This window comes from Phascolarctos cinereus, unplaced genomic scaffold, assembly GCF_003287225.1.
Source record: "Phascolarctos cinereus isolate Bilbo 61053 unplaced genomic scaffold, phaCin_HiC Scaffold_726;HRSCAF=1367, whole genome shotgun sequence".
NCBI classification, from domain to species: domain Eukaryota; kingdom Metazoa; phylum Chordata; class Mammalia; order Diprotodontia; family Phascolarctidae; genus Phascolarctos; species Phascolarctos cinereus.
The window spans coordinates 203,523,428-203,550,710 of record NW_027556098.1 but is presented as its reverse complement, the minus strand read 5'-3'; the positions used below and the strand labels follow the sequence as shown (position 1 = coordinate 203,550,710).

Below are 27,283 nucleotides of genomic sequence, written 5' to 3'. Positions count from 1 at the left end.
TAGAAAAATGAGGCTTGGTGGTGCTGTCAGCCGGCCCAGTAGCTGCTGCTAGAATCCAAAGGGGAGGGAGAAACTAGTGGTGTGCTTGTTACCTGTGTGATAAAGGAAGAAGAGATCAGCCTCACCTTGTACATCTTAGATTTGCTTTTATTTGTTACCAGCGACTGTTCATGTAATGCACTCCCTTAACCAGGAAATTAGAACATTCTCCCGGACTAATCTCAGGAAGCAATGCACCAGGGTGACAACATTAACTGGGAAAAAAATTATAGAAACGTGGAAAGATGCCAGAATTCACGTTGTGGAAGAAGTTGAGCCTGGCAGTGGGGGTGGCTGTGGTTATGTGCAGGACCTGAGCCTGGACCTGCAAGTTGGTGTAATTAAGCCATGGTTGCTGCTGGGTGAGTATATGTATTGGCTCCTGAGTCAGGGTCATCATTTTGCTTATTTATTTATTTTTTTAAATCCTTAATTCAGTTGGAATCAGTTACACAGTTGGAAAGTTGAAATGTTTGCATTTGGGCTTTGGAATTCACTGTAGATGAACAGACATTTCTGGCAAAAGTCAGTCTTCACACCCCGTGTACACTGTATTGGTCAGAAGCACATGCCCTAGTATATACACAGTATTGAATAGCTGTAATATATATAAGTTGTCATCTTGCTTTCCTAATTTCTCAAGATGGATATAAATTGATAATGAATAGGGAAAATTTGCCAGCTGATTTATTTGTAAGCAGAGGACTAGATGAACCCTCTGCTCAAGTTGATTGGAGAGACTCCTCAAATTGAACAGGGATCACTATGAGGTTTTTTTTTTGTTGAAAGTTTATCAAACTAAATAGAAATGTGGGTTTAGGAGAAATTGTCATGGGATAACAACAATGAGAGAAACAGTAGAAAAAGCAATGGATTTGGAGTCAGAAGATCCGGGTTTAAATGCTGTCTGTGCTACTGACTATCTGTGTAACCTTGGGTAAATCACTTAACCTTTCTGGGCCTCAGTTTACTCTACTGTAAAATAAGAAGACTGGACTCAGTGACCTCCAAGGTCACTACCAGTCCTAAATCTATTATCCTGTGAGGTCATGGTATAGTATATCACTTCTTACATAGGAATATAAGGGTTATGTTTTTTGCTTTCACCCTATTTGAACCATAAATAATCAAAAGAATTGGCTGATGTAATGCCTGATTAGTGCCTAATCGCTTGTGTGTTAGTGACTAAGAGAGAGGTAAGTTCTTTATGTATAACATTACATTCAATGATAATATTTATGAAAGGTGGAAATTGTTTATGTAAATAGAGGGGGGGAAGTTTTAAGAGAAATTCACCATGATACACTTACTTGACTTGCCTTTATGCTCATCTGATGGTAAGGGCATACAATTGTGCCTACATATAATCAGGCGCTATTTCTGTAGGGTTCAAGAAATGGGCTCTGTCATGTAGTATTGCACCTGTTGTCTTTAACTGTCTTCTGGGCTAGGGCATTCCTTGTCTTTGCTTTCACTGAACCATAACATAAAAGGTAAGTAGGGAAAGAGTCATACCACTAAAATTTTTTTGAAAAATATTTGCCTATGTGACTAAATTGACCTCTACCTACTTCTTTAACTGTTACTAACAGCGTACATTTTTTGTTTTATATTTTTAAATGACATGTTACTCATAGCAGTCGATACTACTGAAAACAATCTCGATTATTTCCCTTTTTAAAAAGCAAAATTGAGAAATTGAGAATTTGGGCTTATTGAATGATTTGCCCACAGTTATAGAGAATCTGTAGAGAAAGGCACACCAGGATAGGAATTTGAAAGCTCTGTTTTGCTCTGGAACTAACTCGTTTGTAACCTTTGGTAAGCCTTTTACTTTTCTGGGCCTCAGTACCTTTGAGTGTAAAATGGAGTTGATAATACCCACCTTACCATCTGTTTCACAGGGCTATTATGAGAGCAAAAGGGAGAAGAATTTAAAAGTACTTTGAAAGGTGTAAAGTTCTATGCAACTATAAGGTGGTATTTTTAGTAGGGTATGGGCACTTTGCCAAGCAAAGCCCTTTCCTTTATCAATTTTCAAAAATTATGAGGGAAAAATTTTTACTTTGTGAAGAATTGGCTGAAAACCTTGCAATCTTATTTCCCATGAACCTAGTTTTCGAAGTTCACCAGACTCCCTTACCATGACTGGAAAAGGATTTAACTTTTTTAGTTCACTTTTTCCAAGGATGTCTATTCACCAGCTGTTTGATTACCTGTTTGGTAGAAATAACACAAGAAGCTTGCAGAGTGTTGTAATACTGTTGGAGGATCTACATTAATACATGTATTTGTGGAATTATTTTATAAAATGGCAACAATGAGCAAAGTCTTAATTAAGCTAATAAATTATTCTTTTCTACAAAGCTACAAGAAGACAACAAATTAATCTTTGTATTATCTTTGTCTGGACTTGTTCCAGATGGACATATGAAAACAGTTTTGCTCAGATGAGAATATTCTAAAGTGTTGAGACAAGTCCTTTTATATTACCTTTCATATCATCAAAGGGGGTGCCCTCTTCAGCCTCTGCCTTCATTTGTCTTTGATGCCCCACCTCTAATACTTACTACTTGGACAAGTCATTTAACCTCACTGAAGCTTCAGTTTCCTCATCTATAAAATGTTAGTGTTGGACTAGTTGGCCTTTGAGATCCCTTCCAGCTCCAAATCTATGATTCCATATTCCTATGATTTATGAACTACTTTCTACCATCCCTTTCCAATGGGATACATGACCTATTTTAGCTTGTTCCTCTTATCCCAGAAGCCCTGCCTCTTGAATAATGTACAATCTGCTTCCTGACCACTTTTTTCCCTATTTTAGTGGCATGGGATTATTTCTAGTTTTATTTCTCCAACTTCAGCCTTCTCTTGCCCTCCCTTCCAGAATTACATACTAGTTAACAACTTTGGCTTCTGGTTTGCTTTGTTTCAGTGAGGAGTAAGGGAGTTGGAGAGCCATAAAAAGGTAATTTATACTTTTTTCAACTTACTGACATAAACATGATTAAGTATTTACTTAATGCCTAAATATGCTGCTGTATTTAAATATATATATAAATAGTCCCTTCAACAAATAAATTAATAGTATAATCATAGAATCATAGATTTAGAACTAGGAAGGAACTTGGAGGCCATTTAAACCAAACCCTTTCATTTAACAGATGAGAATACTGAGATAGAGGGTAAATGATTTGCTCAATAAGTTATTGATTCAGTAAGTACTTATTATGTGTCTATTATGTGGCAAGCAAGAGGCAAAGTGGTTTGGTTGGAGAGGATCTAGATTCAAGTCTTACCTGTGACCCATACTGGCTATATAACCCTGGGTAAGTTGTTTAGCCTCTCAATGGACCAGACAACTCTGAGACTACAAATTGGGGGCAGTTGCTGAACTGTTGGTAGTAGTAGTTTCCTCATTGGGAACTTCCTACACTAATAAAATCACAAGTTTGGCCAAAAAGATGTGCCACATGCTAGAAATAAAAAGCCAAAAGTGAAATATTTCTTCCCTGAAAGAGTTTACACACTACTGGGGGAGACAGCATGAATCCAGATAAGTTAAAGCAATATATACAAAGTAATTTCTGGTTGGTATAGGGAGAGGATGCTAGGTACTGGGAGACTCAGAATAGACCTTAGGTGGTCTATCCTCAAAGGTCTATCCTTGAAATTTTATCCATCCTCAAGATGAGCCTTGACGAATCAGGAAGTAGGCCAGTTTGCCTAGAATGTAGAATCAGAGATGAAACAAATGTACAGTTAGCCTGGAAAGGGAGACTAGAAGCAGATTGTGAATGAAAATGGAGTACAGTAGTTTGCATTTTAAACTAGAGTCATTTGGGAATCACTGGAACTTTTTAACTGAGTAGGTTAGACTTATTCCTTGGGAATATCACTGGCATGTGGAGAAAGGATTTCTACTATGTAGAAAAAGGATCAAAGGAAAGGACGCCAATTAGGAAGTTACTGTAATAGTCCAGGTGAGAGAGCCTGAACTAGGATGGTGGCCATGTGAGTAAAGAAAAGGGGATAGATTTGAAATATAGAATCCATACTTGGCAACTAAGTGGGTTTAGGGAATCATGGGGAGTGAACAGTCAAAGATGACTCTGCAGTTTCAAACCTGGAGGTGGTGTCTTCAACTGAAAGAGGAAAATTATGAAGAGGGAAGGGTTCTGAGGAAAAGATAGTGAGGTCTATTTTAAACGTACTACATATTTAAGATATCCACAGGGCATGCTGTGTGAGATGTATCATATGTATTGGTGATGTGAGACTAAAGCTCAGAAGAAAGATTAGGGCTGGATATTTAAATCTAGGAATCATCTGCACAAAGATGATAGTTAAGCCAATGACAACTGATGAGATCACCCTAGAGAGAGAAGAGAAATGGGCCCAGGAGAGAACACAGGAGTATATCCACACAGAAGGGGAAGGACATGGATAATGATAACAGCAAAGAAGACTAAGAGGAAGAAAAAGAACCAGGAGATAACAATGCCACAGAAAGGAAAGAGTATCTAGGAGGAGGGGGTGATCAGCTGCAGAGGTCAAGAAGCTCCCATGAAACAAGGAAATATTAGTAGTTCATTACTTTTCTTCATTTCTGATGTGTAAGGCACATTTGGAGACCACTAGTAATTTATGCCTACATTTTAGCAACTGTAAAAGTGCATACTTTTTTTTTTCAAAAGTACATCTCCATTTGACAGCATAAATTCTTTTTTTGTTTTATTTTATGTCCTTAGTTGGGCTTGCTATTCAAATTTGTGATAACTACCCTGTAGATAGTTCTGACTGGTTATCCTTCTGTTTGAGAACTACTTTTCTGTTCACTTTTTCCAGATGATAGTTCTTAGAATCCTATATAACATCCACTCTGGATTCAATCCCCCAATTTACACTCTTACTAGCAGGTTGGGTACCTAGAGGAAAAAGCGCTGCATCAGCTTCTAGAGGTAATCCTGTAGATGAATGCTACTAACACTGTAGCTCCAGAGTTAACACTGGTGTTTTTCCCATTAACCATCAGGCAGTAGACTGAACTAGTTCTTAGGAAAGAGTCAAACAGCATAGCAAGAATGATAGCCACAAATAAAGCCCCCCAAACCTGCGGTATCTTCTCCCACAAATACGCACCAAATATATGGGAGGAAAGTGGGTACAGATTAAAGTATGGTGGTAGTGAGCCATACTTGTAGGGAACCCATGTGGCCAAACTACAACTGCAAAACTGTGGTGTCTTGTTGATGTTTCTCCAGAGAATCCTCATGAAGTCCACTGAAGGACAGGGCATCAGTATAAAGTTGGCTTTTAGTCACAGGGCCCGAATTGAGGACTTAGAGGGCCACATGTGGCCTTGAGACTGCAGGTTCCCCACCCCTGGGTAGTCCTTTCACAAATAGGTTAGACTAGCTTCTCATAGGGCATAGCATCTTTTCTGGACTGGTTGGGCTAGGCAGGTTGGTCAAACTCTGGGCTGGCTTCTTACAGGGTGCATCATCTGTGCTGGACAGAGCTCTCTGCTAGACTTCCTGGCCTTGCTCCTTGATGGGCCTCAAGTGTGGAATAGTTCATTTGCACCCAAAAGAGTCTCGCCCTTACGTCTCATTGCCTTGACTTTGCTTCTTGCAGCTTTCAGCTTCTTTCTTCTACCTCTATCAAGTGGTATATGTTAAAATTCAGAATCTATGATGTTGATTTGTTTCTTTTATAAGTCAGACATAGCCTCTATTACTGCTGTCTTGTACTTTGAGATGTGGCATCTCATTGGTAGGATTACTTCTTCCACCCCTTCACAACTTTTCGTCCCTCAAAACTTCTTGTCTTCCTGTCAGTAAAGAGCATCTGGAAATCCATTATAGTTAACAGGTAGATGGCCCAAGTACAACTGCTGTACTTGTGGACCTCACTATATCACTAAATCATTTCCTTTTCTGGTCTCCTATGCTCTTCACTAATATCTTTTATGCCATATTTTCCTTATGAATTATAATCATATGATTTAAATTATTACAATTTTATATCAGATTTTTTTTGCCCATAGACATAAAATTAAATAGTATACATAATTTCTAGATACTTTAGAAATGAATGATGTCATGCTCTCCAAAAAATTTACTTTTGAAAATGTATTTGGTTGATGTGAAAAAGTCCCCATTAGATGCAAATGTCAAACAAATGAAACATTTGAGATTTCCAAAGGAATTTAGATTATTTCTGGGCAGATATATCAACATTAACTTCATTAATTGTACTTTATTCTTGGAAGCTAAAACTATCTTTATTTTCTTTATGAATTATTTTGGTGATAATAATTTTATTTAATGGGTAAGCATTGTAATGCCTGTCAAATCGTTGTGGCTATTTACTTCTTTATTGAATAGTTAGTTGTAATTTAGTATCTTGTAATGCTTTAGGTTTTTTCCCCCCATTCAGACGTAATTTTTCATTCAGAGTGCAACATTATTGAAAAGATAGCTCCTTAAAATAAGATAGAAACTGGCATCTGTTTCTAGAACAGGTTTCTAGAACAGATTCTGGGAAGAACAAATTTGAACTCAATACTGTGTTTTTACATTCAAGTTATTAGTTGGAAAACAATTAAATTAGCCATTGTTTTTGTGTACTGACCTAAACGGTTCCCGCATGCTATTATTATGTATTTATGCACCTTTCAGAACTAAGGTTCATCTGGTTTTGTTTGTTTGGTTTTGCTTTTTGGTGAGACAGTTGGGGTTAAGTGACTTCCCCAGGGTCACACAGCTAGTAAGTGTCAAGTGTCTGAGGCTGGATTTGAACTCAGGTCCTCCTGACTCCAAGGCTGGAGCTCTATCCACTGTACCACCTAGCTGCCCCAGGTTCATCTGTTTCTTGGTGATGGAAAAACCAAAGTCTTCATGACTTAGATATAGAGGCTGACACCATAAGTAAACTGGGAGAACAAGGAATAGTTTACCTATCAGATCTATGGAGAACAGAAGAATTCATGACCAAACAGGAGATAGAGAACATTATGAAAAGCAAAATGGATAATTTTGATTACATTAAATTGAAAAGTTTTTGCACAAACAAAGGCAATGCAACTAAGATTAGAAGGAAGGTAGAAAATTGGGGAAGAATTTTTACAACCAGTCTCTCTGATAAAGGCCTCATTTCTAAAATATATAAAGAATTAAGACAAATTTATAAGAACACAAGCCATTCCCCAATTGATAAATGGTCAAAGGATATGAACAGACAGTTCTCAGATGAAGAAATTAAAGCCATCTATAGTCATATGAAAAAATGCTCTAAATTGTTATTGATTAGAGAAATGCAAATCAAAACAACTCTGAGGCACCACATCACACCTATCAGATTGGCCAACATGACAAAACAGGAAAATGATAATGTTGGAGAAGATGTGGGAAAATTGGAACACTAATACATTGTTGGTGGAGTTGTGAAATGATCCAACCATTTTGGAGAGCAATTTGGAAATATGCCCAAAGGGCTACAAAAATGTGCATACTCTTTAATCCCAGCAATAGCACTTCTAGGGCTATATCCCAAAGAGATCAAACAAATGGGAAAAGGACCCACATGTCCAAAAATATTCCTAGCAGCTCTTTTTGTGGTGGCAAAGAATTGGAAATTGAGAGGATGCCCATCAATTGGGGAATGGCTGAGCAAGTTGTGGTATATGAATGTAATGGAATACTATTGTGCTATAAGAAAGGATGAACAGGCTGACTTCAGAAAAACCTGGAAAGACTTATATGGTCTGATGCTGAGTGAAGTGAGCAGAACCAAGAGGACTTTGTACACAATAACAGCCACGTTATGCAATGACTAAGATTGTTAAACTGAACCCTTCTCAGCATTGTGAGGATCTAAGACATCTCCAGAGGCCTTGGGATGGAAAATGCTGTCCACATCCAAAGAAAGAACTATGGAAGTCAAATCGCTATCACTTATTTTTACCTTCTGTTGAGTTTTGTTTCATCTTTCTGATGGTTCCTCCTATTGGTTTTAATTTGTACTTACAACTTCACTGATGTGAAAATATGTTTAATGGGTATGTAAATGTAAAGCCTATATCAGATTGTGTGCCATCTTGGGGAGGGTAGGGGGGAGGAAGGGGGAGAAAAATTTTCAACTCAAAAGCATATGGAAGTGATTGTTGATAAATCAAAATAAATTAATAAAAAAAAACACTGAAAAAAAAAAGAAACATATGTCTCTGAGGCCATTTTCAGAATAGAGTAATCAAGCCTAGAAATATTTCTTGCCTTTCCTTTGGCATATATTTGCAAAAGTTAAGTTTTATTTGGACAAAGTAATGTTTCTGTGTTTTGCTTCATAAGGAAATAAAACATTTCTAATGTAGTGGCTAAGAAATGGAAAAATTGATAGTACTCTATAAAATCACCAAGTTTCGCTTAATTTCTTTGAACCCAATTTTCAGACAGGCCTTTTGATAAAGGAAAACCCAAGTCAGGGGGTGGGGTTGGAGAAAAAGCCCAGGGCTTACTCACTTGATGTTGTCAGGGCCACATTTACGACCTCTTGTGCCTTCAGGAAAGGCATTCTTTGTATATTCTTTTTTGTACATGTGCATGGGACCTGGATTTTGCAGCAGCTACCTAAAGCCAATTATAGGCAGCTTCCTGTTTTCTCAAATGTAAAAAGAAATAAGAAACTGGGTGCTGGCAGTGGAGGTGGAGACCTGAAGAACACTTGTTCTTCCCTTGCAACCAAGGATATATGCAGATGAATCAAAGTGTTTGTGTGCAAAATCAGATAAGAATAAAAATACTGTTGCTATAAAAAGGACTCCATTTCAGGAGAACATAAGATTTAGAAGTCTCCAGAAATAAAGTTTATATGTTTCTCCTGTCCTTGGCTATGGTAACAAATCCAGATTGTCTGAGGTTGGCTGTTCTAACTGGCTAAGTAATTGGAGCCAATTTGTCAAGTTCCTGAGATAACACCTCAGAGCATGCATGTGTTGGTGTAGTTTTAGGGTCTCTCTGGGTTTCAGGTTCATAATGACAGTCCGAAATCGCAAACTCTCTCAGAGGCTCCTTGGAATTAGCTAAAATCTTATAATTGGACTAGGCCAGAAAGGACCTTTCAGAATACAAGATACAGGCCTGGGGTTAGCCCAGGGTTTGACTGACTAATTTGCCAGCAGTGATTCACCTTGTCTGATGCTACAACTTATTTATTCATTCAACAACTATCTGCTGAGTATCTAGACTCTAGACCAGGGGTGGGGAACCTGTAGCCTCGAGGCCACATGTGGCCCTCTAGGTCCTCAAGTGCAACCCTTTGACTGAATCCAATGTTTGGCCACATGTGGCCTGGAGGCCATAGGTTTCCCCCCCTGTGGTCTGGATTAATACAGAATTTTAAAAAAATGAATAAAACTCAGTCCTGATCATAAGAAGTTTACAACCTCTTAGAAGAATTACAACATGAACATAAATAACTCATAATGCCAAAGAAACTATAAGTATTTGATCAGTGTTAAAAGAGTTCACAGATGGCAGAAATCTCATCTGTCAAGGGAATGACGAATAGCTTGATTGAGGAAAGTAGTATCTGATCCTAACTTTGAAGGATTGGTAGATTTCCACAGTAGGATACTGAGCTAAGAAATTATTTCATATAGGGAAGAGCCAAAAAAAAAGGAAGATAGTATGTGGTGAGTACAGTTTGGAAGGAGTGTTCTAAGTCGATATGAAAGAGAGCAGTGAAAAGACAAGATTGGAAAGATGGAATAAAGCCGCATTTCAGGAGGCCAAAAGTGAATGAATGAATCACACAAGACCTAGCAGTAGTGACCCTAAAAGACTGCAGGTCTTGGGACGCTATATATCCAAGAGTGAAAGAACTGGGGTTCATGCCCAGCAAAACTAAACATAATCCTGAATGAAAAAAAAATGGATATTTAATGAATTGTCAGATTTTCAGGACTTTGTTAAAAAAACAAATCAACCTGACTTAATAGAATATTTGACATATAAGAGCCAAGAGAAATATAAGGTACATACCAAAGACTAATTACAGGGGACTCAAGGACAGATTGTTTATCTTTTATGTATGTAAAAGGTATGTCTAAGATAGTTATTAGTAATTGGATATTTCTTAAGAAAGATTGGGGTAAGGGGCAGCTAGGTGGTGCAGTGGATAGAACATTGGCCCTAAAGTCAGGAAGACCCGAGTTCAAATCTGCCCTCAGACCAAACACTTGACACTAGCTGTGTGACCCTGGGCAAGTCATTTAACCCCAATTGCCTAAGGGAAAAAAAAAAAGAAAGATTGGGGTAAATCTGAGTATGATGTGACTTTAAAAAAATAAAACTGTTTAGGATTGGCTAAAAAGAGTAATTATCTTTTACAAATGAGGTACTGAGAGGAAGAACCTACACAGAGGAATTAGCTGGGGGAGGAGAGCTGTTAGTTCTGGAAACCTACTTTCATTGGAAATGGGTTCAAGAGGAAACAATACATATACATCTAGAAAGTGCTTCTTTAACTGTGGGTCGCAACCTCATATTTTTTTTGACAACAGCAAAAGGTTTCTGAATGTTCAATGACCAAAAAGTAATTCAAAATCAAATGTGTAATGAATCCCAGCTGTTTCTGGGATTTTGCATTGTGCAATTTCACTTGCAACCTTGGTTCTGAACACAAAGCATGAGTACTTTGCACTGTGCATGCCCTCAGGTCACGCAATACCCACAAATGCTGCTGAAATGCGGAAAAAGGGTCTCAAGTGGAAAAGGTTTAGGAAGCCCTGATCTAGAAGAGTATAAAGGGCTTCTAAATTTATAAAGAAATAAAACACTAAGGGGATAAGGAGGGGGAGAAAATAAGGAAGGATCTCTAGACAGGAGGGTGAGGGAAGGGTGTTTAGATTAACTGGAATGGGAGGATAAGGAAGTGATCTTTGGAGGGAGGCAGATTAAGTAATAGGAGGACAAGGCAGCAGGTAGAAGTAAAGTAGAGGAGTTAGGAGGGATAGGAAATAAGAGATATGCACGAACATAAAAACAAAGCTCAGAAGCAGAATTTGTTAGGGAAAGTATATATTTATATATGTATGTATATGTGTGTGTATATACATATACATATATATGTATGTAATATATAATATATTTTATATATATAAATGTATCCATGCTTAATTGTAGCCTTGGGAGGGGGAAAAAGGGGAGAAAAGAACAAAGTAAAAAGTGCACAGCAGAGAACAAAAGAAAGCTTACAAGGAAGCAAAAAAAAAGATGAACAGTTCTCAACACAATGCATAGTGTTTATTACACAGATTTTCTTGAAATGGAAATTTATTGCTATATATTTTGAATCCTCACATTCTGCTGTGCACATGACATTTTTTTCTTTTCTTATTTTGTATTTAAGTTTATAATGTTTCTTTTTCTATTGTGTATTTAAGTTTTAGTATTTAAGTCTAAAATTTTAACAAAGTGAATGAATAATTAAAGGAATTAATGGAAAAAATTATTAAGCTCTTATTATGTGCTAACCCAGGTCAGGTGCCCTTTTGGTAGATATGGGAATCCAGAAGGATTTTTGAAAAATCTTGTTTGACCAAAATATTGTTTAATCATTGAGGTACATCCACATTCACCCTATTTTTTGACATCTTTGCCCATAACTTTGCCATCTTTAAAAAGCAAGTGAAGACTTAATAGGATTATAGTAAAGGTTATTTAGTTATATTTTTAATGCCTTGAAGCACAGAGAATGAGGGCAATTACTTTTGTAGACCAACTGATGTGCATACTTTCTAGCGTTTCTCTTTTAAGAGAGTCACATAATTACTCTATATCTCAATTTCCTCGTCTGCAATTTGGAATGATCAGGCTTATATTGCATACCTGATCAGGCTATGAAGAGAATATTTGTAAAACTGTACTACATAAATATGATTTATGTTTGTTTTTTTTTAATAGGATCACAAGACGCTGCTCATGATTTAGACACATTGAAAAAACACAAGGTAAAAAATATCTAAAATTCAGCATTTTCATTAGTGTTTCACATCTATTTCAAGAAAAAGTACATAATTCAGTATTTAGTAAAATTCTAGAATTTAATAAATAATCTTTTCCCATGATTTAAATGTGGCTAAAATTTGCCTGCCTAATCTAAATATATTGAGTTGTGTGTTTATTGGGAGTTTCAGATTTTTGTTAGAACTTGGATCATCTATTAAGAAGGAAAACTATTAAATTCATGAACCCGGTCATTTTTAGACTTTTTAAGTGAATTCAAAGTGTTTGTTTAAACAGATTTAATTTGTGACTTATTGGAAAAAAGATTTATTTGAATTTTTATAAGTATTGCCTCCATCAGTATGTTTATAGAATGATAGGATGACGCAAAGTTTGAAGAAAATACACGGTTTTAGCTATAGTGACAAATAAGACTATGAATTAGCATATTTTTAGTGTTCTATTTTTAAAGCTGGGGATGCTAATTTAATTCCAGTCTACTAAAACAGACTGAGTAACTCTTTAAAAAAAAGTGCTGTTAATTTCTATGTCCAGTTTTATCAGTGAACCAAAGGAAGTCTGGCTAGGGTCTGAAGAACTGGATAGGAAGCTTACAGAGAAATTGAAGGATAACATAGGAAATCAAATAGGGTGATTTTTCTATGTCACATTTTGAAGCCAGTAGCTCTATGTATAAAATAATAATTTATGTTTGTATAATGCTGAACAGGTTTTCAAGATGTTTTCCATTACATTATCCTATTTGATCTTCATATTAACTGTGTAAGGTAAACAGGGCTATTGGTGATATCCTCATTTTCCATATGAGGTAACTGAGATAAATAAGTTGAGTGATTAGCCCAGGGTCACACATCTAGTAAGTGGAAGAGGCAGGATTCAAACCTGGTATTTCTTTACTTCTTTCTTTTTTGGTGAGGCAATTGGGGTTAAGTGTCTTGCCCAGAGTCACACAGCTAGTGAGTGCTATCCATCTGAGGCCGGATTTGAACTCAGGTCCCCTTGACTCCAGGGCCGGTGCTCTATCCACTGCACCACCTCACTGCCCCTAAACCTGGTATTTCAGATATAAAACAGTGCCATTCTAGGACAATTTTTACCCTGTGGAAAATCATTTTCAGGAATTTCTATATGCCAGACCATTTCCTTGAATTTATATTTTGGGGAGTTGGATATATCTCCTTAATGTTCCCTTTATTAATTAATCAAATATGATTAAATTTGAGGTCAGAGGATCAGTATCCAAATTCTGGTTCTAATACCTGTGTGACCTTGGGAAAGCCATGTTACTTCTCTGGGCATGTTTCTTTATATGTAAAATGATATGATGATAAAGTGATAAAATGATAAAATAATCAGATAATTTCTAAGTCACTTCTACTTCTAAATCTGTGATTCCATAATTTATCAGGTGTGCATTATGTGTCTGACACCATTTACTAAGGATAGGTCCTTAGATACCCTAAGTCTTTTAGGGGCTACAAGCCTAATACACACATAACAGTGGGCGACCTATTTAAGACTGCATATATTTAAAGGTTAAACTGTGTGACTGACTTGAAATTCAGTGGGAGAAAAGAGAAAGCAAAATCACTGTGGTGTAGAATATTCAGGGAAAACCTCATAAACAATGGAATTTGAGTTGAATTTTAAAAGATGGATAGGATATGGACAAGCAGAGGGACTAGGGGAAAAAGGAAGGCCTACAAGCTCTATTCCCAAATATTTTTGCTCCCTCTTCTTTTTCCCACTTTGATCTTATTTGTATAATCTTTCCTAAGGAGAAGATTAGAAAGAAGGATTTTGGCATTCTCTTTCTTTCCCCCTTCTACAAGGTGGTTAGGAGAGTTGTAAACATTTAGGTGCCAACTCTTTCTTAAAAGTACTTTCCATAGGCATATTTGAAGAAGGCATAAAGTCAATGGCAACTTTTCCCCTTATCCTTTATTTCAAAGGAACCAAACCAAGAAAGGAACTAAACTGATAAGTGGTAAAGCTTTACTCTTCAGTAAGGCCTGACTATTAGAATATACTGACTTTGTAGTATTTGCTTTGCCCAACTCCCCTAAGAATCAAACAGTGAAGAGCTCTAGAAGAGAACCAGTCAATGAATTTTGAGAGAAATAAATGCACGAGTTCTAGAAGGATTTATCCCCATGAATAATCCTTTGAGTAGGAGCAAAACTTAGAGGTGATTGAAATTTGTAATTTCGTGTACAAATCATTATATCCACAATTCATGATTGTTCACAGGGAAAACTTGTGTTTGAGAGTTTATAGCATAATGACCTTCTAGTATCTAAATAAAAATGTTTGTCATAGACACTAGATTGATAACATAGAGAATTATTACCAAATGACAATACTGTGGTTAACAACTGTTTAATGATTATTTCTCTCAACCCTTATTTTCCTGAGATTGTGATTCATTTTCCTGGTCCAGTTAATCTTTGAGACCTCAAAAGGTGTTGTACTTGGGAAAATGATGGGAATAAGTCTGGCCTTTCTGTATAGGTGGAGTAGATTGTCTCTTATTGGTGGTTATTATTTCCAAGGTTCCAAGGTGATCTCTTTCCCTCTTCACTGGTAGTCTATCATTAATAAAACAATGTATTGACTTTTTCTTAAGCAGGCTCTTGGATCCTCTTTAAAAATACTCCTGGGAGGGGCAGCTAGGTGGTGCTGTGGATAGAGCACCGGCCCTGGATTCAGGAGACCTGAGTTCAAATCAGGCCTCAGACACATAACACTTACTAGCTGCATGACCCTGGGCAAGTCACATAACCCCATTGCCTAAAACAAACAAAAACAAAACAAAAAAAATAAAAATACTCCTGGGAGACCGGGGTAGATTTAAAGTACTAAATACCTGATAAATGAGCAATAATTGAAAACTTAGGAAGAGTCCATTCCTTTATGACTGTGTGGTTAAGTATGGATATAAGAAGAAAGTATTAGTAGGGTAAAGACAAATTTTCCCTTATTCCACATTTCCCCCAAATATTATTCCTTTGGGTAAATAGAATATGTATCCCTTTATGTTTTTTATAGTTTTATTAATAGAGCTATGTAATTTATTTCCTAGTTGTTTTTTGTTGTAGTTGAATTTTTAGACACATTTTGTTTTGCCCATTTAAGGATTATTTAAGATGTACTTATTTTTAATGGGTCTAATATCTCACTGTAGAAATTCACAAACTCATTCACATATTCTTATCCTGTGTTACTAAACTCTACAAGTTCTAAAATTTATCTTTGTGTTTCTTTTTAGGTTACTCATATTCTCAATGTTGCCTGTGGAGTTGAAAATGCTTTCCTCAATGACTTTACATATAAGAACATTTCTATCCTGGATCTACCTGAAACCAATATCATATCTTATTTTCCAGAATGCTTTGAATTCATTGAAGAAGCCAAATTGAAGGTAAGGACAGCTAAGTGGTGCAGTGGATAGAGTGTTGGACCTAGAGTCAGGAAGATTTGAGTTTAAATACAGCCTCAGGTGTTTACCAGTTGTCTTACTTTGTAAAATAGGGACAATAGTAGCACCAACTGACCAGGGTTTCTGTGAGGATAAAATAAGACAGTATTTGTAAAGTGTTTGCAGATTTTAAAGCACTATATCAATGTTAAGTTATTATCATTATTATTTTGGTATATAGTTTATCAAAGAAAAAGTCAGAAATATAACACCACCTATCTTAAATGAATCACAAGATTTCTCTCAAAACATTTAATTCATCCATATTCCTCATGATTCTCTTTCTTGTGCTTCCTGTTGCATTTTTCTCCACAATAGAATACCTAATTTTTAGATTTAATCTGATTCTCCTCCACTTCCTGTACACCAGGGGCTAATGATACTCTTCTGAGAAACTTCAGGAGGTAAACATCTCCATATGTTAAATTCTTCAATCGAAATATGTAGATAACTTCTCTTTGAAAGCTTATGACAAATGGACTACTGAATAACAGAAACAAGCTAACTCTGTTACAAAGTCTGCTTTAGGCCTAATAGTGCATTTATCAGTATGACAGTATGACTATTTCACCACTATAGGAAAGAAAAGAGAATTGTTGCTATTTTAATGTAACATTTCAGGACACTCTGGGAACTAAATGTGTGTACTACATTTATGAACTAGTCTGCTGTAATGTAGGATTTAGGGGATTTCTACTGAAGAGCATGTAAACTGAAATTTTCTTTTGACACTAAGAAAACCACTGAGAATATTAATACAACTGTGTCAATCTTTTGCTCACTAACTGGGTACTAATACTGTATTGGATCCAAGTTAAGATTCTGATAGTCAGGGAACTAGGTGGGTTATTGTCTATAGTAACAATTACTGCATCATTTTTGTGAGCATACTTTCCTCATAAGTAAGGGGCATGGTGGTAGATATAGTTTGTGGTTGGTGAAACAGAGTCATTTATAGTGAACCAAAGTGACTTTCTTGGAGTATTATAGGATTAGGATTTAGAATTCATTATATAATATCTTATTCACCAGTCTTTGCACTAGGTTTCCTTGGATATCAATTAATCAATCAATAAACATTTGTTAAGTGCCTGCTATGTGCCAGGCACTGTGCTAAGCACTGGGAATTTAAAAATCTAGAAAATCTTTTAAATATGGTTTTCCATATCTCCTTTACTCAATGGTAATCAGTTGGAAAGCATCAATGAAGAAAACTTTGTTCAGAGCTGAAGGCAGGAGAACTGTGCCCTTCAAACATTTTGTTACAACTCTAGGATTGTAACATTAAAAGGGAAAGACCCTGCAGTGGGGGGAAACCTGAGACTTCAAGGCCACATGTGGCCCTGTAGGTCTTCAAGTGCAGCCCTGTGACTGAATTCAAACTCCATAGAACAAATCCCCTTCATAAAAGGATTTGCTCTGTAAAACTTGCACTCAGTCAAAAGGCCGCACTCAAGGACCTAAAAGGCCACATGTGACCTCAAGGCCACAGGTTCTCCACCCCTGCACAGTGATAGAAATACTAAAAAAAAAAAAAAGCTGAAGTGCTTTATAATTTGGCACTCCTACACAGATATTAAGGGGGGAAATGAAGAAATACATTCTTATCAATTATTATAAAAATATGGATATCAAAGTTAAAAGTTGAACACAGTAAAGTCTAGAATAGGGCAGGAGACATTAAATTGTGAATTATGGTGGCTTATCTAGTTCATTAAGGTTAAATTTCTTCCTTTTAAGCAATGGGTTCTGTTTCTATTTGAGAGCATTAGTTTGTTCTAGGAAATAAATATTTTGGTTTGGTGCTGCAATGTAGACATTTCCTAATCTGTCCAGCTGATTTATTTAAACAAAAGTTTGATATTAACACTGAAATTCATGAATTTGATAATTATTATTCCCTGATGTGGATATTATCCTCTATTCAAGTCTTTACCTATAGAATATTGTCGTAGAGTCATAAAATCTAAAAGCTAAAACAGACTTCAAAGGTTATCTAATTTAATTTGCTCATTATACAGATGAGGAAACTGAGGACCAGAGAGAGGAAATGACTTAGCCAAAGTCAATACCTACTTAGTTGTAGAGCAAACGGTTAATTCTTGATTTCTGCTCTCTGATTACCTTCCTTTAAAGCTACCTTTCCAATCTTTTCTCCATTTCTTCCAAACTTGTTTCTTTGCTGAAGTCTTACAAAGCTCTGTGAGTTTGCTTTTTCTACCTTTATGCTTGCCCAGCCTAATAGGGTATTTAGCCAACTTAAGCATGAAGGCTAGAGGAATAAAAGATGAAAATAAACCACAGAAGTGATAATCATCCAGCCTCCAGACATTTATTTGGTGTTTTTTTAAATAATATTTTATTCCCTACCCTATTACCTGTTAAAACAATTTTTTTAACATTAAGAAAAAGTTTTGAGTTCCAAATTCTATCCTTTTCTCCCTCTTTCCTTCCCCTCCCTCCTGCCTGATACAGTAAGCAATTCAATATAGTTTATACTTGTGTAATCATGTAAAACATTTCCATATTAATCATTTTGTGCAAGAAGACAAAAAAAATGAAAGAAGGAAAGGGAAAAATAGCATGCTTCAGTCTGTATTCAGACAGTATTAGTTCTTGCTCTGGAGGAGGATAGTATGCTTCATTATGAGTCCTTCGGGGTTGTATTGGATCATTGTGTTGCTGAGATTAGCTAAGTCATTCACAATTCTTCATTATTCAGTAGTGCTGTTACTCTGTACAACTGTTCTGGTTCTGCTCACTTCCCTTTGCATCAGTTCATGTAAGTCTTTACAGGTTTTTCTGAAGTCATCCTTGCTTGTCGTTTTTTATAGCACAGTAATATTCCATCATGTATACCACATATATATGTATATTAAATATACACATTTGTATATATATGTATGCATACACACACATATATATCTCTATCTCTATCTATCTATCTACCTATCTATCTATCTATCTATCTATCTATCTATCTATCTATCTATCTATCTACCTATCACAGCTTGTTTAGCCATTTCCCAATTGATGGGCATCCTCTTGATTTCCAATTCTTAGCCACCATAAAAAGAGCTGCTATAAATATTTTTGTACAAATAGGTCCTTTTCCCTTTTTTTTTAAAAATGTTTTTGGGATATAGACCTAGCAATGGTATTGCTGGGTCAAAGAGTATGCACAGTTTTATTGTCCTTTGGGCATAGTTCCAAATTGCTCTTCAAAATAGTTGGATCAATTTATGACTCCATGGACAGTGTATTGGTGTCCCAGTTTTCCCACACTCCCTCCAACATTGATCATGTTCCTTTTTTTTTTGTCATTTTAGCCAATCTGATAGGTGTGAAGTGGTACCTCAGAGTTGTTTTAATTTGCATTTCTCTAATCAATACTGACTTAGAACATTTTATCATATGGTTATACATAGCTTTGATTTCTTTGTTTGAGGACTGCCTATTTAAAGCCTTTGACCATTTACCAATTGGAGAGTGACTTGTATTTTTATAAATTTAACTTAGTTCTCTATATAGTTGAGAAATGAAACCTTTATCAAAATACTTTGGTGTTCTTTTAAGGAACCGAAACCAACCTGGCCTTTCCTTCTATAAAAAACAAACAAATAAATAAATAAATGATTGATTGAGCAAACTGCATTTGTCCTTTCTACCTATTTATTGTTGACTCAGGACAAAAGATCAGGAATTTTAAAAGTATAGTTTAAAGAAACATCATAGGGTATTATAGAAAATGTGTTGAATTTATTAGCGTACTTTTCAAAATTCTTCAGATTGTCTCAGATTCCTGTATCTCCCTGGGCATTTAATATTTAGAGTTCTCTGACTCAGATGTTGATATGGCAAAAAGTGAGTTCTACCACCATTTTGGATTGCCTATACTAATGCTTGCCTCCATCAAACATACATAATCAAGAGTTGACTATAGTTGAAAAACATGCCATCAGCACATTAATTTTCAGTACCTCAAAACAAAAAGCAGCATGGAAAAATATTATGTTCAATTTTATAAATCCCCAATGTAAAATTAAGAATTATAGTCCATCAATCATCAAAAAGCATTTATTAAATAACTATTCTGTGCTAGGTGCTTGGGATAAAAGATGGAAATGAAACAATCTCTGTCCTCAAGAACCTTACCTTCTATTGGGGAAGACAACATGGACATAGATGAGTGTATTCAAAATAAACACAAGGTCGTTATTGGAGGGAGGCACTAACACTTAGGGAAATCAAGGAAAAACTTCATGTAGAGGATAGCATTTAAGTTGAGCTTTGAGGAATATGAGTAAGTATTTAATGAAACACTAAAGTATGCTCCTGTACTAAGTGTTTTTAAGGAATTTACAATCTGTCCTTACACTCAAGGAACTTATCATCTAATTGAATTGTAGATTCATTATGACCTTTGAAAAGAGAATACATTGGAAAATGAGGATAATAACACCATATGTTCATTGTGTGATACCTGGATTATAGAGTGAAAGGTTTTCTCTTAGTAACTCGTATTGTACTTTCAGCTTATTGGAAGAAAAATACTATATAAATGATTATTATTATTCTGTAGTTTAAATACAGAGCCAATATTTCTCATTGAAAATGCTTTCAGGAATGGGGAATTCTATAAGGAAGGATGAAAAAGTACGACGCGAGTAAATTCAGACATTTGTAGAAAAGTAAACTGTTAAAGTAGAGACAGCATGCCTTTTGGATAGAGTGTTGGCCTTAGAGTCCTAAAGATCTGGGTTCAAATACTACCAGGACACATTAAATTTGTTTTTGTGGCCTTGGGCAAGTACTTAATCTCTCTGCCTAATAGGAAGCTGTGGAACAGTTGCTAATCTACATTGATCTGGGAGTTTCCTTCCCCAGAATTCTCTACACCATTGAAAACCTAGGTTGGGGCAGAAAGTATTTAAAAATTCTTTAGTTGCAAGTTTATTTCTATTTTTTCCTATTTGTGTTCAAAAGAAATAATTACACATTACTCCATACTATACTGCTCATAATTTGTTGATAGTTAAAAGTTCTCATTATTGTCATCCTACATACGCTATCCCAACAGGTGATGTTAATTTCAGATCAGAAAATGTAGTGACAGGAATATTGTCTTTTCTGTTACTACAGAGTACAACATTTCATTTAGATCATTAACTTTTAAAAAGCACGAGGCTGGCCAACCTGTCTCAAGGCTGTTCCATCAGATCTATCACTTTCATTATTGATAGCATAAGTCCCCATGAGCATTTGTTTTATACTGCATCTCTTTTCACTTGTAAGGTATCCTTTGCAAGTTACCTGAAACGGTTTTCACTTATTGACCTCATTTCAGTGTCCAATTACAGTTTCTATTTCATATTGTTGCAAGCTCTTAATGTAACTATTCCACTGAGTTCATAAGCTTTGGTACTTTCAGGTACTTTCCTGATTTTATAAATACTTCTTAGTTTATAAAGAAGATTGTGGCAACATTGAGTTTGAACATGTATCAAATAGAAGATAAAATTAATAGATTAGAAAAAAGAAGAAAAGGGCAGAGGGGACATGCTAAATTTAAGAATGCAACTATTGGTATTTCACTAATGTTAAAAGGTATTGTTCCAAAATAGTATAATGCACATCTTTTAATCCTCTTTGTTAGAACTCACCATTTTATCAGTACTAGCAATTATAAGGAAAATAAAGGCAGAAACAGATTTTTTTTGGTGTTAAATAGATTTTTTTTTACATATTAGCATTTAAAAATATTTCTATTTGATAGAATGCTTGACCCCTCACTTCATAGTCTTTAGGAAGAACCATACAGTTGGGACAGCTAGGTGGCACAGTGGATAGAGCACTAGCCCTGAAGTCAGGAAGACCTGAGTTCAAATCTGACCTCAGACCAAACACTTGACACTTAACTAACTAGCTGTGTGACCCTGGGCGAGTCACTTAACCCCAATTGCCTAAATTAAAAAAAAAACTAAATAAATAAAAGAAAAATTAAGAACCATACAGTCAAAATGAAACAAAATAATGCAGGAGGAGCAAAGGAGCCCTAGATTAATCATATGTCTGGAACACTCAGCTTTCTTCTGACTTTTAGACTTTTTACTCTCACATCTTCAGCTTAGTGTTTCTGACTAACCATAATAAAGACAGGACTCATCCTCTCCCATTTCTATTGCTTTTCTGTTTTTTCACCCTCTTTTCTCACTGAGGTCTAATCTTATTGTTTTTAACTCCTTCCAATCTAGACTTTAATAAAAAAAATCTATTTTTTCTTTTCTCCTTTCTTTCCTTCCTCCCTTTGGAGTCTGTCAATAGACTTATGAGAAATAGCAAAATCTTTTCTTTTGTGCTTTTGCTTTAAATTCTCCTTTGTATAGATCTTTGTACTGTGTTGCCTGCTAGCTTTAATAAAAATGGTTGATCAGATACACTTTTGAAGAATAGTTTGAATAAAAAAGTTGAGCTGCACAATTTTTCTACTTTAAATTACAGAGGGTTTGTTTGCTTCTTGGTTGCAATTTTAAGGTTACTTAATAGTGCTCAGAGTACAATGTATAGTAGTCAAGAATGTAGCTGAAAGTGAATGCAATCTGATGGGAAAGGCATCTGTTCCTTAGCTGCTAGATCAAAACTATTACTTCTCTCTAAGTAGTTTTTTCCCCCCAGGAGTACTTACTGTACCTAGTTTGCTTCAGGGTTCATCTTTTTGTTTAGTGGACCTTGTTGTCTTGTTTTGAAATGTACTTATGTTCCTAATATATTCTTTGTGCTAATTATAAACATGATACTATTACCAGCTTTACTGGTATCACTAAGGTACAAAAAAAAAGGGTACAATTGCAATTTTAGGCTTCAAAACTGATTTGGGGAACACTTATATGTCCTTCTAGAGGAGAATATTTCCTAAACTTTGCTTATGGTGGATTATATTGTAATAATCCAAGAAGAGGTCTTATATGTACTATGCTTTATGATAATTCTAAATGGTATATAGTGAGCTTGATAATGTTTCTCAAATGAATGTGGATTTTTTTTTCTTGAAAGGATGGAGTGGTTCTTGTTCATTGTAATGCAGGCATCTCCAGGGCCGCTGCAATTATAATTGGCTTCCTGATGAGTACCGAAGAAATCACATTTACCAGTGCCTTTTCTTTGGTGAAAAATGCAAGACCTGCTATATGCCCAAATTCTGGCTTCATGGAACAACTTCGAGCATATCAACAGTAAAAAAAAATATGGGAATAAGTAATTGGGCATAATAAAATTCGTGAAACAGATGAAGCCAACAGTTTGTGAGATGGCATTTTAACAGATGATGTGAAACTATAACTTCTCAATTGACCTTTTAAAACCAAGTTTTTAGCATAGAATAGCTGAAGCCAAATCCTTTCCTTTTGCTATCCTCAAAGTGGAAACTGAGGTGGCCTAATTATCTTGAGCTTCAGCCTAAATTAATTTAAAAAAAAATAATATTGCTTATTCTTCAGCATTTAAAATGCGTGATGGAATGCTTTTTTTGAATTGCATAGACCAGATAACATTGGTATCACTGATTATGTTAACTTCTTTGGAGGAAAAAAGTAAAAGCAGATTTGAAGTCTGTATTTGAACATTGAAAGAAGGATGAATTGATTGTTGAATACTTTTGGTGTTTTTCCTATTCCAGTAACTGTTCTGATGAAGAAAAATGCTGAAATACTGTTTGACTTGTGCATGTATTAGAAAAATAGTTATCACCTTAGAAAGATTTCTTTGTCTGCATTTCTTTTCCAATAAAAATAAATAGCTCAAACTCCCTGAAGGGCAAATTTACAACCAAAAGGTTTATTCAGAAGGTATACAATTGTAATATACAGAGCATTTGAATATCCTCTCACCAGAGTTCATTGCCTTTTAATTGTTTAGGGTTTTTTGTTGTTGTTGTTGTTATTGTTGTTTTGTCCTTTACCTGTTTGGTAGCTTTTGCCCCCAACTCCATTTGCTCCCCATCCCTACCCCATATACACAGTAATATGTTACAATATATTCTGATTTATATATTTTACTGTCAGGCATCTCTTCTCTTTCTAGGTTCCTTTTATACTTTTATTGGGTCCTATTTTATGAAGTTTTTGGAAGCCTTAGATTTCTGAAAAATATTCTTTATACTAAAAAGCCTATTTGTCATGAGTAAACTTAAAGCTCACATAGACAATAAAACAAAAATGGCTATAATCAATTTCACTTGATATTGTTCACTTCTGTTGTATACAATTCTTTAAGAAAAGCAAAAAAATTAAAATTAATAAATAATTTGGACCTGGTTCTCATGGACACGTTTTCAATCTCACCTCTGACTATAGACCTTGAATAAATTATTTCATTGCCTTTGCTTTTGTTTCTCTATTTGGGAAAGAATGATTTCTCAATATTACAAAACCACCTGGAGATTTTCTCTCCCAGCTCTTTGAAACTTTTTTTTAAAAAAACAAAAGCATTATTTCTATTAATATGTTATTGCTAATGATATGAAATATACATCCCTAATCCTGTTTGTGAAATTTATATTACAAGTTTTTCATTAGGGGCAGCAGGTTGTGCAGTGGATAGAGCACCGGCCCTGAAGTCAGGAGGACCTGAGTTCAAATCCGGCCTCAGACCAAACACTTGACACTTCCTTGCTGTGTGACCCTGGGCAAGTCACTTAACCCCAATTGCTTAAAAGCAAAAAAAAAAAGTTTTTCATTAGTATTTAATAATTGAGGAAGTTAATGTAAGCTACAGGGGAATTTTTTTTTGATTGTCATAAACATAGCACATTTGAACAACAGTATTCCGTGAAAATAAGTTGAAAAGTGTACATTGAGCACAGCTGTGCAGATGAGAAGGTATATATTCTATGCTGCTCTCACAGGCAAAGGGCTGAAAAATGATAGATAACAGGTTGTGTGCTTTGAGAGAAATAATTGCTGGAACAGTCTCCAGAGCTGAAACCTCTCATAGCATACTCATCCTAAGAAGCAGTATAAAATTAACTAAAGTGACCAGTTTGAAAATGACCAAAGCAAATGTCCTATTGAATGTTAGGACTTCTTTCTCTGTGGTATTCTCTTTAGTCATTTTTTGCCAAGAATTCATAGATTTTCTAGATGACCCTTCTTTCTGCTAATGACTGCATTGATGTGAATATATTTTCTTTTTTCACGGTGCTGTTAAGTTTTAGCTTACTAAGAATTGGGACATAATGTACATTATATGTCACAGAACATGTAATTTGGCATAGAATTTATATCTGGAGTTCTGGTCTGTGTCATTCTGGTTTTATGACACATGACATGAATTTACCATACCTTCTTTCTAGTAAAGATCTTTCTTTGACCTCAACCTAATTTTACCTACAAACTGTCATTTGATGCCTCTAAGAATGGCACCTAAGAGATTAGATCTTTTAAAAAACTATTTGTTGGTGAGTCAGTGATAGGTCAGATGTATATTTGTGGTTGATTTCATGCAGAGAAATTAATCTGTAGGCCTTATCTTGGTGGCATAAAGATATTTTAAAAAGAAACTTTATTATGATCCCACTAGCTAACATTATGAATCAAAAATATATGTAGATACCAAATGTCACTGTTTTGGTAGAGAAAAAAAAAGTCCCATATATAGGCCCATCTGTGCAGTAGTGATTTTGGCTGAGTCCCTGAAAATACAACTTCAAAAATTTTTTTCCTGTCACGCTTAATTATTTATATCTAGACTAAGAGAAAAAATAAAGCTCATATTTGCTCAAAATTCTAAATAGAAAAGAAATAAAATATGGAGTACTTCACTTATTTGAAGAGGCAGGCTATATATTGGTTTAGATAATAAAATTCCCCTTTTTAATTTTCAAGTTACTTTTTGTTTTACTTAGGTAACTAAATTTATTTATATAATACTTAAAATTTATCCAATGGTATGAATAATTTTTGGAGTTTATATGAACTTGAAAATCTCATTCCTTTCCTTTTCCCCATGTATCACTAGATTTGAGGCAAAATGTTGATCATGATGTTAGACCACTATGACAACAACACTGAGAGGAAGAAAAATATAATGTTTTAAATTCTTATTGATACTGTTCTTTTTTTCCTTTCTTTTTCCATTAAGATGTATAAGCATAGCATTTGGAAAGCATTCTTCAGGAACTGGGCAACCTACTTTCTTTTTGACTGAATCATTTCAATGGAAAAAAAAAGTAAAACTTGGCAAGACAAATATCAGTGAGTCAGGCATTTCAAATGTGTGAGGAACTCAAAATGTTCCTAATACTGGAAGGAAGATTTTTGAGTGTGACACAATGAATTTCTCAACTATGTACTTAGATATACTTAGAACAAGTTACCAAGACGAATGAGTATAAATAGACATACAGGTACATGACTGAGCCTAAATGTATAATGTCAGTCCTTACTGGCAGGAAAAAAACAAAACAAAAAACAAACTTTTGGAAGGGCTCAACAACAATTTTAGCTACAACTTAGTCATTCTTTGTAACTTTAAGCCAGTTTAGATGGAAGGTTTTAGAATTCTTGTTTATAAATGTAACTATTTCTAAGATTTTTCGTTGTACTATTATGTTACCATTCATGTGGGTGCAGTCACAGTAAGAAACCTCAAAGTGTTTGCTTTGTTTTTTGAATGGTTAAAGTTTGCCTCGTGATTCAGAAAGTGAAAGACATTTATTTTGTGTGCATATTTGTAATTATCCTGCACCAAAGTACTTTTTTAGGTGCAAAAATACTTGATTTTAAAATAATAAATTTTATGTTTTTTCCTGTGTCAACCTTTTAATTTCTTTGTGAGTTTTTGTTTTAAAATAATTAAAATGCTTCTTGTATTCAAGTTAACTAAGAAAACCTGTTGATCACACAACTGAATAATTTTAATTATCAGTTACCTTTGAGACTTTAGATAGTCTTTGTGACTTAAGTCATTCCAAGAAAGTTTGTTTTTGTATTAGTGACGAGCAATGGGGGAACGTAATTTTTCTTACTACTGAAACAACAGTACAGAACTCAATGTTAGAGTTATACTGTAACTTTCAAATATAGTAACCCCTAAGGAACACCATGCTAAGGGATCCAAAGAGAATACTCTATTTGTATGAATTTAACTCCTAAAATGAGATCTACTTAAAAAAAAAGAGATAGTTTTTGCTATCATATTTTTGTGACCTTATCCATGAGAGTACTCCATTTAGCAGGGTAGACCAAAAACTATCCATTCCCTCTTATCTGTGTACTTCTTATCCATGTCCTCCTATAACTTCTTCATGAAGAACCCACCCTATTTAAATAAGACTTTGACTCCAAAAAATGGAAAATGAACAAAAGTAAAGACGTTATTACCATTTCTTAGAAAAGTTCAACCAATGCAAAGGATAAAAAAAAAAGGCATCCAAGCAAGAGGTCAAAAGAGCCCAGAAATTAACCCAACAAAGGTACTCAATCTCTTTGCCAAATAGAATGACAGAATAGTCAAAGGCAACACTAGTTTAGAATACAAGTTCATTTGTAAAACATTATGAAGGAGAAAAATTATAAGCAATATTTTACCTCATGAAACAGTAAAAGCAATTGGGAAGAAATTGAACCAGTAAAAAGTTTGACAGGAAAATAACCCAGCCCAGATTATTCTGAGGAAATTTGTGAAACTGGAAGATGGAATTCAAATGAGGAAACTGGACAATATTCCTCTTGTGATG

At 35.1% G+C, this 27,283-nt stretch overlaps 2 protein-coding genes across 2 annotated transcripts in view; both read left to right on the top strand.

The window, feature by feature from the left end:
- On the top strand, positions 1 to 26,362 carry DUSP19 (dual specificity phosphatase 19). Its single transcript, XM_021006396.2, has 4 exons — positions 1 to 401; positions 12,009 to 12,055; positions 15,340 to 15,492; positions 22,603 to 26,362. The coding sequence occupies exons 1-4, from the start codon at positions 176 to 178 to the stop codon at positions 22,783 to 22,785; spliced, it is 609 nt and encodes a 202-aa protein (XP_020862055.1). The 5' UTR covers positions 1 to 175; the 3' UTR covers positions 22,786 to 26,362.
- Positions 15,405 to 27,283, top strand: part of NUP35 (nucleoporin 35) — an 89,879-nt gene continuing 78,000 nt past the window's right edge. The window contains exon 1 of the mRNA XM_021006395.2: positions 15,405 to 15,492. The gene's annotated coding sequence lies outside the window, so the exon portion shown is untranslated. The remainder of the gene's footprint in view (positions 15,493 to 27,283) is intronic.